Source organism: Protopterus annectens, chromosome 13.part0, assembly GCF_019279795.1.
Source record: "Protopterus annectens isolate FY-2018-M chromosome 13.part0, PAN1.0, whole genome shotgun sequence".
Taxonomy (NCBI): Eukaryota; Metazoa; Chordata; order Ceratodontiformes; family Protopteridae; genus Protopterus; species Protopterus annectens.
The window spans coordinates 815861195-815876676 of NC_056747.1; the positions used below are offsets into that span (position 1 = coordinate 815861195).

Here is a 15482-nt window from a genome sequence, read left to right on the forward strand (position 1 = left end):
GTTTTAAACTGTGCTTTTTTAAGCTCCCTTATTAGTGGCAGGAAAACTTTTCTTTTAGCTATTACCAAGGAAGAATAGTCATTGTCAAAACGCACAGTTGTCTCATTAATCTTAACAGGAGCTTTAGCCCAAGCAGATTTAAGAACCATCTCTTTATCAAAAGATGATAGAAATCTAACTATAACTGATCTAGGATAGTTTATGTTAGAGTTAGTATTAGCTATAGATCTATGTGCTCTTTCGATACCAAAAGAGAATGCTTCTGGTAAGTCTAAAGTTTTAGGGAGCCATGTTGTTAAAAAAGAAGTAATATTGTTACCTTCAATATTTTCTGGCAGTCCAAAAATCCTAATGTTATTGCGCCTAGATCTATTTTCCAGGTCATCCAGCTTTGTTTGTAAATGTGTATTTTGTTTCAGCAGAAACTCAATGTTGATTTCCTCTTCTTGGATTCTATTTTCCATGTCACTCACAGCTTCTTCTATGCCTGTCATCTGGATTTTCTGTTGTTGCAGGTCTATATGTAACAAGTCTATTTGTTTTGTAGTTTTTTCTATGAAGGTATCTATTTTAGTATCCATTTTATCCATCTTAGCAGTAAGTTGCTGGATTATAGTTATCAGAGACTGAAGTTCTTTCTTGATGCTGGAGTCTTGAGAATTTGTCTTACTGGAACTCATTTCAGACTGATAAACTGACAGGAAAATTTCCAAAGTGATTTCTGACAGGAATATTGTTAAAATTTCCTTTCTTTTTTAGATATAGTTCAAGAACTATATAAAACAAACATGTTTAGAAAGAAAATTACTTCAAAAATTAATTTTTTAAGTAATTAATTCCTGTCAGTGTAATGAAATTGGTGGAGCTGAAGAAATCTGCTGCTATCCTGTGTTCATTTGCCACGCCCTCTTGAGAGTGCAGTTTTTGTATGTATAAATTTATAAATTTTTTGCTTGATATTTTGGTCTGCTCCTTGTAAAGTTTATGGCTTTTCTGACATATAGGTGAGGACTGCAATTGTTAAATAATAATAATAATTGAGTTTCTTTTCTAACAGCATACAGAAACACATCTGATTTTTGGTCCATAGTCCACCATTATTTTATCTTACTCTTTGATTTATGACCTAAGAGGTTGGATGTATGGGAGTTGCAATGAGTTGCACAATATATTCTGGTCACAGCAAGCTGACAAAATTAATTCTTGCATGCCAGTTATTTATGACATTATTCATTCATTTCATTGCAATCAAAGACCTGAGATATATGGTCATGCAAGTAGCTTTAGTCAATAGTCACATCCACTTATGTGTGTGTTAGGATATAGATGCTCTCAGTTGTCCCTGACTTCACAGAATGTTTCTGATTTTTTGCTTCATATTTTGGTCTGTTCCTCATAAGGTTTGTTACCTTTTTCAGGGAAATCAATGAGGACTGCAGTCACTAAATGATGACAACTGAGATTCATACTTAACAACTTTCAAAAAAATCAAGCTAATGCAAAGCCTGTTATTCTCAGAAGTTTCTAAGTATATAAAATGAATAGCTGTCACTGATTTTGATCCTTTGTTAACCATTATTTTTTAACTTTCTCCTTGAGTGCTAAGACATTGAGATATAAGTTGGGGGACTCTGTAGTGAGTTGCACTGCGATCTAATAGTAGTAAATTGAGAAAATGATAAATTCCTGTGTGACAGTTATATACTTATTTATCTATTCATTATGAACCCCAACAAAACATTTGAGGTGTACAGTTGTAGACACTTAAATGCCTGTAATGGATGACCATATATGTAGTGGTAGAGTTACAATAAGTTGCTGCAGGCAACTGTTATTTTTATTTTATTACATTCTAATATTTGAGATATATCTAGTCATTAAAATTGGCTTTAATTGCCTGGTTACAGGGTTGTCTATTAATGAATGGGATTGACACTTTTGTAATTTGTTGAAGATAACCAGTTATTCTGGCTTTGCAAAAGTAGTATACATATTTTGTTTCACTTTCCAAGCCAAATATCAGCATTGTACTCGGTTTTCTGTGGTCATCTGTGCAGGATGTGTGTGATAGCAACCGATTATTGACAAAGTGTCACATCAAGCAAAGTTGTCATCAAACAGCACTTGGTTCACGTGCTGAGTTTTTATCTGTTTGATTCTTTTTGTGTGGAATCGTCATGTACTCCTTATCTCTGTGTGGATTTTATCCATGTGCTTTGATTTCTTCTGTGTAATATATGTCCCTGGATTTATGGGAAGGTAGGTGCTATTCCCAAATAGGATTTCTATATCCTTGCATTTATCTTCTCAGTTTATTTGGTAACTACTATTTTCTGGGCTTTGAACATTAAGCTATAGACATAACTTGAAAGAAAACAATAAGACTGCGTATCTTTCCTCACTCATGATTTTTTGTTCAGAACATTGTTAAATTAAAAGATTGTAAAAAAAAAGCAATAAGATAGAACTCTATGACTTCTGGGGGTGTAGCAGTCCCCAGACCCCTGGCTTAATCAGTTACTTTCTCTGGACTTTATTGCAGTATAGTCTTTGCCATTTAGGGTGTCTTAAAAGCATGCGGGACCTCAAAATAAGACAAAGTATGTAAACACAATAAAGCAGTACTTTATCTGAATGATGTGGAGCTAGGATGAGGGAGAAACAGGGGAGGCCATTGGGGAAGTGCAGGAGGGTACTAGTGGGCAACAGGGAGGCCCATGGAAATCTTTTTTCTAAGGCTCCATTTTGCCTTGTTGATTGCAGCCAGGCATATAAGGTGTATATAGTCAGTAAAGTAGTTGTAACAAGTGGGTACATATTGAGGCATTCTGTGGATGAAAGTCAATGTCTCCATCTGCTGTTTGATCACAGGCAATGGTCACTGACCTGCTGTAATAGCGCACCACCTCATTGTATTTAGCTCCACTCATTCAGTTACTTCCTGCAGCACACCTTTGCTTTGAAGTCACCAGCTGCCACTGACTTTCATAAAAGGAATGTGGTCTGTTCCTTCTTTCATAAAATCAATGTGGTCTATTCCTTTTATTTTCTCTTTACAGCAGATAATCTCAAGTTTTATCTGTGTGTTCTTCATTTTAACTCCACTTTTTAAAACATCTCTTTTTGAGAAGCCTCATGCTCAGCCAGCTTTTTTATCAGTTCATCTTAATAGGTAATTAAAGCTTCTATGTTTTCCAGCTTTTATTTGACTTTGTGTATTACTTCAGTGTTTCATTTATTTTAAATACCTTTCAGTGCATTTAATTTATTTTTCCTCTAAATTACTGGAAGCCTTCTCTTGTACCAAAGCTGAAACATACTGTTTACCCAGATTGATAAATTGCACTGGCTTATTTTCTGAGTTTCAGTTTTCACACTGTGAAAGATCTAATTATCCCATTGATCAGGGCCCAGCCATCTTGGAAATTCTTTCCCTTCTTCCTACTGTTGGGAAATTGTAGTCATCACTGGTTTCTTTATTATGTTGCAAAATTATTAAATTATTTTGATGATAATGTATACTTTCATATTTATTATCCACTTTATTGAGATTTGTTACTTTCTTCTTTGTACAACTTCACTAAAGTCTTTGATATATACACTGTTGGTATACACATTTAGTGCTAGATAGCAATGCACTATTGGCTATTTTCCTGGTTTACCATAAAGACTGTTCAAACCTGTCATTGTGCATACTATTTTGCTTTACTTCTACAATGATTACAGATCCTTGGAATTAATTTAAAACTTTTATTTCAAATTGTATAACACAAACACTGATAGCCATTCACTAAACAAAATAATACAATCTCCCATTGAAAACAGACTTAGCATGAACAATAAACATCTCTGTACTTGAAACTCGCATTCATTGACACTGCAGTGAAAACCGCAATCAAAGAAAATGCTTCCAGCCAGGGGAAGATTTTAAGTTTACTTTTGGGATGTTTTCAAACTATAGGTCCCTTCCACACATTTTTGCATGAACTAATAATGTCAAAACTACCCATTTCAGAACATTTCAATTATAAAAGGCCACTCAGACTTCTGCCATTACAATTTACTAATATCGGTCAATATGCACAATCTCTGCAGAAGTAAAAGTCAGCTGAATAATTCCACATTAAAAAGATCTGTAACTAACAAGAGGTTGCTGCTGGCAAACAACTTTATATTTCACTGTTTCATCTACAAATTCAGTGCCTGCTGTCTTGAAGAATAACTTGTCTATGTTACATTTAAAAAAAATGGTAAGCTGGTAATATTGCAATAGGAAATGGCTGGCAAACCGACAACATGTTCATAGTCACTAGACATCTCATCCAAAGGACACACTCAGGAGTACAGTACCCCCATCCCCACTTAAAATGCACCATAGTATCAGCAATCCATCTACATGGTGTGGAAGTAGAACCCATATCCTTCTGCACCAAAGGCAAGTTTGCTACCTGTTGTACTACTACCATTGCTTTCAAATTCTATAGCACAAACACTGATGACTCTTTCCTAAGCAAAACAGTTGCACATTAAAAAAAGACAACGTGAGCAACAGTAAACTTCTCTTCCCTTCAATGCCACAATTCTTTGAAAATGCACAGAAACTTGGAATTCTTTGAACATGCACTGAAACCCACATTCCTTGAAAATGCAGTCCTGATGACTAAGTGAGCAACAGTCTGGTAGCTGGTGTGGAGGATTCAGGCTCTTGTCTCCTGTAAATAAGATGCAGAGTTTGAGCAAGTTAATTAACTAACCTGCCATACCTAACTAGGGCATTTTATACACACACACACACACACACACACACACACACACACACACACACACACACACACACACACACACACACACCGGTCTATATCACATAGTCGAACTGTCATAAGTTCGATTACATAAATGTTGAACCCAGAAGTTCGAAATGCAATAACTTTGAACACTCAGAACAGCGATTTTTTTCTCAGGGGAAAAAAATCGCTGTTCCGGTGCAAAATCAAAAAACACATGTACACTTCAGACTGTTCCTAATGTGGGGGGCTTCGACCCCCACACCCCCCTACTTAAATATACCAACTCCAAGATCGCACCACAGTGGAGGAAATAGCAAAGCTGTGAATACGGCACACATAATCTTTTCCCTGGGAAAAAATTTGGTGTTCCGTGGCTTCGCTATTTTGACATTTCGAACTTCCCAGTTTGATGTTTCGGCGTTTGGACAATTGTGCGTTTGAATTAATAATATAGACCCCACACACACCTCTGGAATGAATGGGTCATGGCTTGTTTCTCTCTCTCTCTCTCTCATGGCATGGCAGCCGTTCCTAAGTTCTCTGTATTTAGTTCTCACACATGAAAGCAGCAGCAACAGGAAGTTCTGTTTCCATATGTGAAAACAGCAGCAGGTACCAACATTTAAATATGCATTGGTGTGTGCATCATACTAAAGAAACACACACACAGACACACAGTGCATCCTCAAAGAAGAAATTGCACAGACGGACTGTGTCCTTAAAGAAAAAATATAATTTTGTTTAATTAAAAGTTGCAGTGCCCCCCCCCCCTCCACACACACACACCACAGCCAATGGGCCCTAGATAACTGCTTATGTCACTTAGTGCTGGATCCGGCTCTGCAAGTATGACAGACTTGTGTTTGGAGTAGTGAATGCATCGACCATATGGCAGAATACAAGGAATCAAGTGCTACATGGAATCCAAAACTGTAGTGCTAAATGGATGGCTTATTAGTGACAGACTGTAATAATGAAGGCTATCCGAATAACCTAAAATGAGTATTGAACAGGTTAAAGGAATACAGGCTCATGTCAGTAGAAGATTAAAGCCCTGGCTACAGCTGAGGTGACCAGAGATTAACTAGCAGCTTGGGTGATTGGCTAGGGAGCTGGCAGGGGAGGATGGGTGTACCCATCCTGGGCAGAAGGGGGTAGTTCAGGGCCATCTAATGCCAGAATACCTTGAAAGACTGGTGGCAGTGTAATAGGTGATCCCAAGGGCAGGTGTCCAGCCACTGAGCTGATTCAGCTCTAGTTCACATTGTAAGTGTATGGGGAAAAGCACCGTCATTAGGCAGGGCAGTGTGGCCCCTGAGTGATACTGGTCATCTTACCCCCACCCAGGAGAGAGTTTGACTACATAAACACACCATCACTGGGATACTGATTAAGGCACAAACCACGACTGAGGTTTCTTGTATTATGGCTTCCCAGCCAGCTCTCATCCTTACTGAGGAATACCCAGGATACAGAAAAAATGGAAATGACTAAGAGACTAGTTGATGGTCAGCAGGTGAGGCGGGAAAAATATTATAGAAATAAATTACATAGCTGATGCTGTACTACATACTTGTTTCAGGACTTACATTTTGAAATAGGTATGTGGTAATAGTAATGAGCACAGTTTGGATCTGAATTTACAGTAGGCACAAACAAAAGCTTGAGATTGGTAAGGAAACTGAACTGCTTATGCCAAATCTAGAAGAAATTCTGCTTGTAAAGTTAAGATTTGTAGATCACAGCACTGCTGTGAACAAAATGACATTTTAGCAGCTGCAGCCTTTTTACTATTTTTGATTACTCACTTCAGAACTTTCACCTGTTGCCTCAAGACTCAGGAATGACAGTCATAAATGTGGACACATTAAATATACTCATACTATTTAGTTAAATTATTGATAAAAAAAACACAGTTTGGATTAACATGCATTTCTGGAGAATTATTAGTTTTTAAAGGTGAGTTTTTAAAAAGTAGCCACATGCTTGTCATATATATATATATATATATATATATATATATATATATATATATATATATATATATATATTGTTTTTGGTAACTCACTGAGAATTAGGCAATTAACCATGACAGTCATTAAAGTCATACTTTTTGCTAAAAATGCATTTCAATGCAAAAAAAAAAAAAACCTGTTCTTCTATTAACTATTTTAAAAAGTGAATTGTTGTAATATTTTAAAAAAGTCCCAGATTGTACCCCCCCCAGTAGTTTTGGCGTCGTCCAGAATTTTTTTAATCAATTATGTTAAGTATGACCGGAAGTATCAAAAGGCCAACACGCACTGCAAGGCCTGCGGCATACGCTACCATGTGGACTAGGGTGGCAGACTGAATTTCATTTTCCAAACTGTAACTATGTTTCATCATACTTCTCAATCTCTTAGCAAAAAATAAAAAAAATGGGGCAAAGTCAAAAATAATGGGGAGACAAAGGCTCAAAATTAGGGCGAGATTTTAAATACTGCTCTTATAAATGTAAAACATTTTGTACTAACATGCATATTCTGAAGAATATGAAATCTGAAAATCAAATTGTCATTATTTACTGACTTCAGTCCTCAGTGATTTGCCAGAAAGTCACAAACCTTACCTGGAACAGATAAGAAATATGTAGCAAAAAAAAGACATTCTGAAAATCTGGACAGTTGAGAGGGATGTCTGGTACAAAACAAAAGTAATATATAAGGCGGTCTAGTCACACAGAAATAATAATGGTGAGCAAGCAGCAAGAAGTAATTTGTAGGATCACATTTTAATACATAAGTGGTGTAAAGCAGGCAGCAAGAAGTCATTTGTAGGATCCCATTTTAATGCATAACGGGTAAAATGACACAGTTGGCACTGGGCTTCAAAATCATAGCAGAATGTCAGACAGAGGAGTACCTTCATACTAAAACGTTTTCATATACTATATTAGGACTGATATAATTAATGTTAGTCTTTGTATATCGGCTTAGTTAATTTCTAATAATATGTGCTACCTTAAATGTGTTGAAAGTTGTGAAGAGCATCAGTAAATCTAGGATCAGCAAGCCTAAATCTGAGGGCAAACATCTTAATACGAAGCATAAAATCGTAACAGTTGAGAGGTATAACACTGGGAACCTCCTTGACTGTAATATTGATTTCTTAAATATGCTGAACCACTGTCTACGGAGGTACCAGTGCTCCCGGATGAGCTTCTGTTTCAATTTAGTTTACTCAATTAGTATTTGTTAATATGATCAAGCCTTCGCAACTGAAATAAACAACAGCCAGCTTTTTTCTCTTGACGTGTAGAATTTTGAGAACACAACTAGGGCTTTCGGTCCCTTTTTACGTTACACATCCGTTTTTGATAAGCAAAGCAATCCATATCCGTACTAACAGCAATGAAAGTAGTTTGCTGGTTTCGTAATTTGTTTATATTTCGTGTTCTTAGACTGAGTTCTTCTAAGTCTCGACTTGTGTTAAAGAAAAATAATAACTTTCCCCCATTTGTGTTTTTATCGGTTGGCACGAATGTTGTCATTTAACATCAAATTTGTTTTAAACTGTGATGCTACTAGCTGGTGTGTGTGTGTGTGGGGTTGATAACCACTTTTCTTGTGTGCATAGTTAAGTATCCCAAAACGATGCACTCATTTTAGTTTCCACTCATTACAAGAGTTTTTGAAAGACATATATGTAGGCACGTAAATATGTTTCAAAATATGCACGAGTTGTGGTTATTTTATGAAGAAGCACATAGAATTATTGACGGAATTTTATTAATGTTTGTAACACGTGCGAAATAGGCTTGGGTTTAGTGTTCTTGTTTTGAAACTGTACTTTTAAATATATAATTGCAATTATTTAAGTGTATTAATGTTGTCCAACTTCCCCTCTGTCGTAACAGCAAAGGGTCCTACGTGTCGGTTCTTGTACCTAATTCCAAATAAATGACGAGGCTTGCCTACAGGTTGGGAAAATACATTTAGGTATGGTAGGAGAGAGAGTACGTATTACTTACTAACCGCAAAACGCGTGGTTTCAAAAACTGAATAGCTGTTGGAATAGTTCTAGTTTGCTTTTGTTTGGTCATATTAAGCGGAAGGATGACAGAGTGTCCAGATCTTCAGTTTATCAGCCCCTTTGCGTTTGAAGCAATGCAGAAGGTGGATGTTATGCGCTTGTCTGCTCTAAGTGACCCTGAATTGAGACTATTGCTGCCCTGTCTTGTTAGAATGGCACTCTGCGCTCCTGCTGATCAAAGCCAGACCTGGGCTCAAGACAAGAAAATGATTCTTCGCCTACTCTCTGGAATAGAAGCTGTAAACTCAATTGTGGCTTTACTATCCGTGGATTTTCATGCTTTGGAGCAAGATGCTAAAAAGGAGCAGCAGCTCAGGTAAGTATTCTGTGTAACAAAAAAAAAAAAAACACTCCTTGGCTCGGGCGACTTGACACTTTACAATTTTGCATTTTTCATTCTAGTATGTGATGACTGGAAATAAATGGGTCAGCAAGACTGCAGAAGTTTGTGTTGGGGAATGATGGCCAATTGGGTTGTTTAGTGACTGCTAGTGGCTGAAAACTGAATTTCTGTGAAATAGCTGCCATAGTTAGCCTTGTTTATCAGTTGGTGCAGTGTATCTACATAACCAGTTTTAGGCACCAAGAAACCCTGTGGTCACTGGAGGGCTACCCAATCACACCAAGTTGTCTTATTTTGATGATTCGTTACATGTTAGTCAAACCAACAAAAGCTAGTACAGCAGTCTTGTGTACTGAATACATAACGTGGCTAAAAGTAACTCTTAGGATCAGGAATCCTAAACATTAGCACCACTTTTTTCTCCTTTAAAATTCAAAGATGTCTCTGGTTGTAGTGATAGTTTTTTGTCAGGTATTAGGCTTCATAATTTCATTAAATGTTTTACAATTGATGTAGTCCCTTTAACATAGTGTTCAGTCACAGTTTGGATGTACATCACAACACTTTGTCACTAAAGTTCTGGGATGTGTTTTTTACTCTGCCTTACCAAAGTTTTGTGAGTGGTTATGCTAGGAAACTTTTTATTAAGAATTTGCTGATGTAATGCAACTGTACTGACATCAGTTGAGGGATAGTGTGGTGTGTGTCCATAGACTTTATTAGATGGAATCCCACACATGTGCATGCAGAAAAGTCTGTGGATGTACCCACACATACTCTTAGGTTGACATTGCTGAAGATAAAGTTCTGTGAACTTTTCGATGATGTCACACACGGAGCAGTAACATTTTTCAGAGGATTTCGTTTTAAAAAATTATGCCCTAAAGCAAGAATGATTAGGAGGAAATCAGTGCATTAAGGTTTGTAAGAAACTCTGGAACACTTTAAATTCTGCTGGTGGGCATTATTTACATTAAAACTGACATAATAGCCAGCTTTAGGCACCAGCAATACCTGTGGCTGTGGGAGTCCTCTCAGTCATCCTTAAATTGGGAGTGGGCCTCATTCTGAGCACTTTACAGGATTTTGAAACAGCCCTGATAGAATAAATGGTAATCAGTGAATTAATGTGAGGCAAGTGCTAGAGACTGGCAACGCAAAGCAACAGACATCAGTGCTTACTTAGGATTTTAAGAAGAGTAGGTGCTCCCAATCATCAGGGATGGTTTTCTTTGTCAGAGGGAGTGTTATTAATACTGACAGGACACCAGATACTATAACTCTCAATTTCTTTGCTCAAGAATTCTGTGCAGTTGTGGGCAAAGCCAAAAGTAATGTCAGAATAAAGGCTTGAAATCAGCAACACACTTTAAATTGATTTAATTCACTTTAAAAAATGAATGGAATAGCATGTTTTGCATGAATGTACATTTTTTTTGGACAAAAAGTGTGACATTTAAAAGTCTGGCATCTTGACTGATTTATCAGCAAATGAAATATTTTGCGAAGGGCAGGGCAAAAATATGAAGCAAAATTGGGGACATTCTGAGAAATCAAGGACTCATTGCTCCTCAAAGGTGAATAAAAGTGATTTATCCCTGCCGTTTGACTAATGCTAAAAAAAAGTTTTCACTGATTTGGTGCGTCAGTACTGGTGTTGCACAGTGTGTTGCTATTTGCTGAAATCACTGTGAAAGTAGTATTGCTATGGCTTATACTTTTGTACGTGTGTGTGTGTGGGGGGGGGGAGTTGCAGTGGAAGAGGAACAAGCTGGTTGTAATTTATTTCTCTTTGACAAACATCATAAGCATTGCCATTATGCTTGTGTGTTAGATGGGGGCGTGGTTGCCTTGTATTTAAGAATAACAAATTGGCTATAATTTCTTTCACTTACCATCACACGTAGACCTTATACATGATAAGGTGGCTGTCTTTAATGGTTTGGGCAGAAGATGTGTGTGTGAAAGCAAGTGCTCATTGCCACAGTGGTGCATTGAGAAACATTGCCATTTTACAGTGCTTTACTCTGGTTGAATTCTTGGCTGTTCCCAACTCCCCCTCTATGTGGAGTCTGACTGTTCTCCATGGTTATGTGTTTGTTCATGTGTTCTGTTTTCCTCCAGCACAACAGTGACATGCAGTAAGTGTGTGTCTCTAAATAATTTCACTGATTTTTGTCTGTGCACATACGCAACGACGACTGGCACATCTGGGTGGCATCAAAATAAAAATGCAGTTAAGTAATTATCTTACAAAAATAAAAGCATAAAATACATCACAGACCAGCTTCTAGGGGGCTAGTTGCCCCCATCCCAAATAAAATAAATGGATTTTGACATGGACTTATTGGTGGCCTTTGCCCTCATCCACTCTCATTCTAAAATCAGCCCTGCTCAGAGATGTGTACAGAAGGCTGCTGTAGTTTGTGTGGGGGGCTGGGAATGGTGTGGTCATTACTTATTTCATTCTCCTTACAGTCAAACCTTAGAGGTGTGCACTGGAGGTCAGTATAGCTTGTGTTTGTGCTGGGGACAGTGTGGTCATTATTTCTTTTACTTTTCTTACAGATCTTGGATGTGAGCAAATAAGGTTATTAATAGCTTGTATAGAGGCATTGTACTTTCCAGGAGAAAAAAGTTGGAATACGTTGCTGTGATTATTTTTTCCACTTTCATCACAATCCCACATTGGGAATTTATACAAGCGGTAGCTTTTGGGGAGTAGGGGAGATGAGTGAGGAGATGTGGTTTATGAGAGCAATCAGTTGAAATACATGGTTCTGACATTTGAACCTCTGCATTCACCCAGTCTAATGCCAGAGGGATGCACAGGCAGTGACTGTTTTGTGGGGTAAGGAGGGAGGCAGTATTGCCAGATAGGATTTATGTATCCCTTAAAACATTTGTCTTGTTAGTGTATTGTGACATACTATTGTCTCAGCATTGGACACAACTTGGGTCTTCCATGAGAGAAAATAAAAATAAGATTGAAATTCTTTTTTTACTCGTGATTTTGGTCAGGCCACACGTAGATCAGATATTTGGAAAATGCTGTAAAATACACCTCGGAAGATCTCTAACCATATGGACCCACTGTCTTAAATGAGCTGTTTTCTACATAATAAATTACTGTGTTCTCTCATCCAGGTAAGGTGTGTTAAAAGGATACAAGTAAAAGTAAGGGTGAACACCAACATAGATTTTATTTCCTTACTCATAATGTTTGTTCAAGCCATGATTGGATGAAAAGATAGTTTTAAAAAAGAAAATAAAAAGCTGTACAATCCACGTCAGAGTATCTAGAAAACCATGAAAAAGCTGAAGAGTAAGGCAAATGTGACAAAAGGAAGAAAAAGTAATGTACATAGTGTGAGAAGCCCAGGACTGGGAGAACACAGAGAGGAGCACTGGAGAATGTGTGCAGAGGGTAAACCAGAAGTTGGTGGTGAGGGGGGGCAACATGGAATCCTTCTTGTGGGACACCATATAACCTCAGGCCAGCTCTGTTTTCTAAGCTATTTTAACATCCCAAAGTCACACTGCTTCTTATATAATTGTAATATGCTTTCTGCAAAATGGCTGCCAGGGAGGCTTGATATATCAATGTGATCTTGTATTTCTTCAAACCTTTCTCTTTCCTGTAATCCATTTCATGTCTGCTTTATGTGGATCATGCCAGACTTTAAGGAAGTAGTGGTGTATTCCCATGCCATTGACATATAATCAGATTAGTGTCGGTCACCATCATCTTATATACCTTCTGAGACAGGAATGCTTCTTTTATTTCTTGAATAGCCCTCATTTGTGTGCGTCTCAGGGCTTGTTTTACAGTATACTAAGGAGTTACACAGCAGCAACCAAAAAAGTAGTTAAATTGCAAGCCAAAGTATCTTTTTGTAGTCCAAGATGAATTGACAGTCCCCTCCCATGACTCTTAGGTAAATGTGTTGATACTTTACAGGAGTTACAAGAAAAATGTTTTGACTTTTCTCTAGATGTCACAGGCATCTTTGCTACTGCCTTCAAGTAATCTTAAAATGTTTAGTATAAACAACTAACATTTAAAATGTAAAGCTTAGCATTTCCTTACTGTGCTACTGCTTATGTAAATTTGTCAAAAGAGGTGACAACTGCCTGTGAACCATTGACTGATCTAACTGCTGTGTTTTGCTATGAAAGGCATGGCTACATTGGAAGCAGCTGTGAATCAGTTTAAGTCGTCTTCCTGTTTGCAGTAAAGACAGTGGAAACCAGTTTCACACATTTCTGTCTGGTTTATCGAAATTGCTGAGCTCCTGACATCAGCAGGACTAATTACCCGTATAAGTTTTTTCAGTAGTACCTGATGACAAATTTCCGTGGTATGTCATGCAGGTGTAGACAAATTCCTCTGCAAATTATGTGAGAACTTATGCTTAAAGTGGGTGGCCTTTCCCTTCCTTTGATTCCAAGGCAACGAAATGAAAGATTTAAAAAGTGCAGGCAGGTTTCTGGTACCTTCACAATATTGGAAACATATTGTAGGGAGAAAAGCAACCTAAGAGTTGCACTAAACTGTAGAAGAAGTTGGAGTTTTCTTTTAAGGTTGTTGCAGTGTACCATCATTGCAACTAAATGTCACTCACTGTGAAAGTTCCTTTGTTAGATGGGCCAACACAGTGTAGTACACAAGCCCGTTGTAATGCAAGTGTATTGTAGTTACAGTTCAGCATGTGTTTACTACTCCTAAAACTCTGCAGTTTAAACTAAAATGTTGCTTAGGAGGGATGCCATTGTGAGAGTGACACTTAAACTGGAAATGTCCAGGAGTCCCCAACTTGACATATGCTGGAAGTCCCAAAATGGCATCCCTGACCCTTTGTAGCAGTACTTTTAGTTGCATTTATTTACATACATGTATTTTAATGACTGACAGAGCTGTATTAATTTGCTCTGGTAATCTGTTGGTTGTTTATCTTTATTTACATTTTCATGACCATGTTATTCCTAAAGGGCCAACTCCCATTTTCAGAGGGACATAAAAAGAAATGAATGTGCACTACTAGTACAATCCAGTAGCAGAGAAAGGTCCATCTCACTGGTGTTCTATCATGCAAACCCGATTTCCAGAGGGGACACAAGGAGACATGAACACAATGGAGAAAAAAAAGAAGCAATGGCACCAGTGAGCTGTACAGATCTAGAGATGCTGACATAAATAAGATGTTTTTAATACAAAAAACAGTCACTTGGTGTACAAATGGACAATACATTACATATAAATACATATTTTGTAAAACCTAATAGTACTGAATGCTAGCAGTGGTAAGGCAACAAGGATATCTTGCATTATTTCATAGGTTAGTACTAGGCAAACTGCCCTTGCGAGCCATTTTAAGCCTAGCCAGTTATCCCCTGTGAAATTCAAACCCTGTACCTTGTGTTTGTAAGGCAAATACCGTAACCATTAGGCCACCCTCTCAACCACATTTCAACAACTAAATACCTTATTGCAAGACAAGGCATATAAGCTTGAGAGAGAGTATTATATCATAAGCTACAACATAAACCAGACTGTTTATATTACTAGAACTGTCTCAGTCATTTATTTTATACTTTTTTATTGTGTTTTGTAGGAGTAAAAGTGCTGTAATTGTTACAGGCTGCAGTGGGATTGGTGATTTTGCTTCTTTATAGGACTGTGACTGTGACATGATTTGTAATATTCAAGTTCATTTGTTAAAATTGTCAGATTTGCTTTTAGGCCTTATTTACTTTGGAAGCAAGGAAAAGGTTAGGCTGATGCCATGGTATGCTGTGAACTTTGCAGACTAAAGTTTGCTGGAGTTATTAAAGAACATCTGAGGGAGACCTACCTTAGAAAGGATATTAAATCAAAATTGTGCACTACACCTGGAAGCACATCTTGTCAGGGCTGTTTTTTTTTTTTTTTTTTAATGATGGGTAATACCTTTAGGTGATTGCACAACAAAGGGAGTAAATAAGTTGGGTGATTCCATTGTCAGGGCAGGGCAATAGCAGAAGTATGCAAGTTCTGCAGGCTGCCCTGAATACATTGTTAAGTTAGAAATGTAGATTGAAGTGGAAGGAAAAGAATAGTATAACTTGCATTTTTATATTTGTACTTTTGTGAACACAGAAAATGAAACTTGAAAGCTGGAGGAACCCTTAATTGTCCTAGGAAAGAAAACAAGATAATTTTACAGTTGTTTGCTTGCTAATTTAGCTCTGAGAATATGAGGATCTAATTGAGGATGACAAAGGCAGAAGATAACAAA

The 15482-nt window shown here is 37.4% G+C and overlaps 1 protein-coding gene across 1 annotated transcript in view; it reads left to right on the forward strand.

Annotated features, from left to right (window-relative positions):
• The first annotated feature begins 7376 nt into the window (after window positions 1-7376).
• Window positions 7377-15482, forward strand: part of INTS2 (integrator complex subunit 2) — a 1434855-nt gene continuing 1426749 nt past the window's right edge. Inside the window, exon 1 of the mRNA XM_044054536.1 lies at window positions 7377-9177. Coding sequence (XP_043910471.1) covers window positions 8885-9177 — 293 coding nt within the window. The 5' untranslated portion in view covers window positions 7377-8884. The remainder of the gene's footprint in view (window positions 9178-15482) is intronic.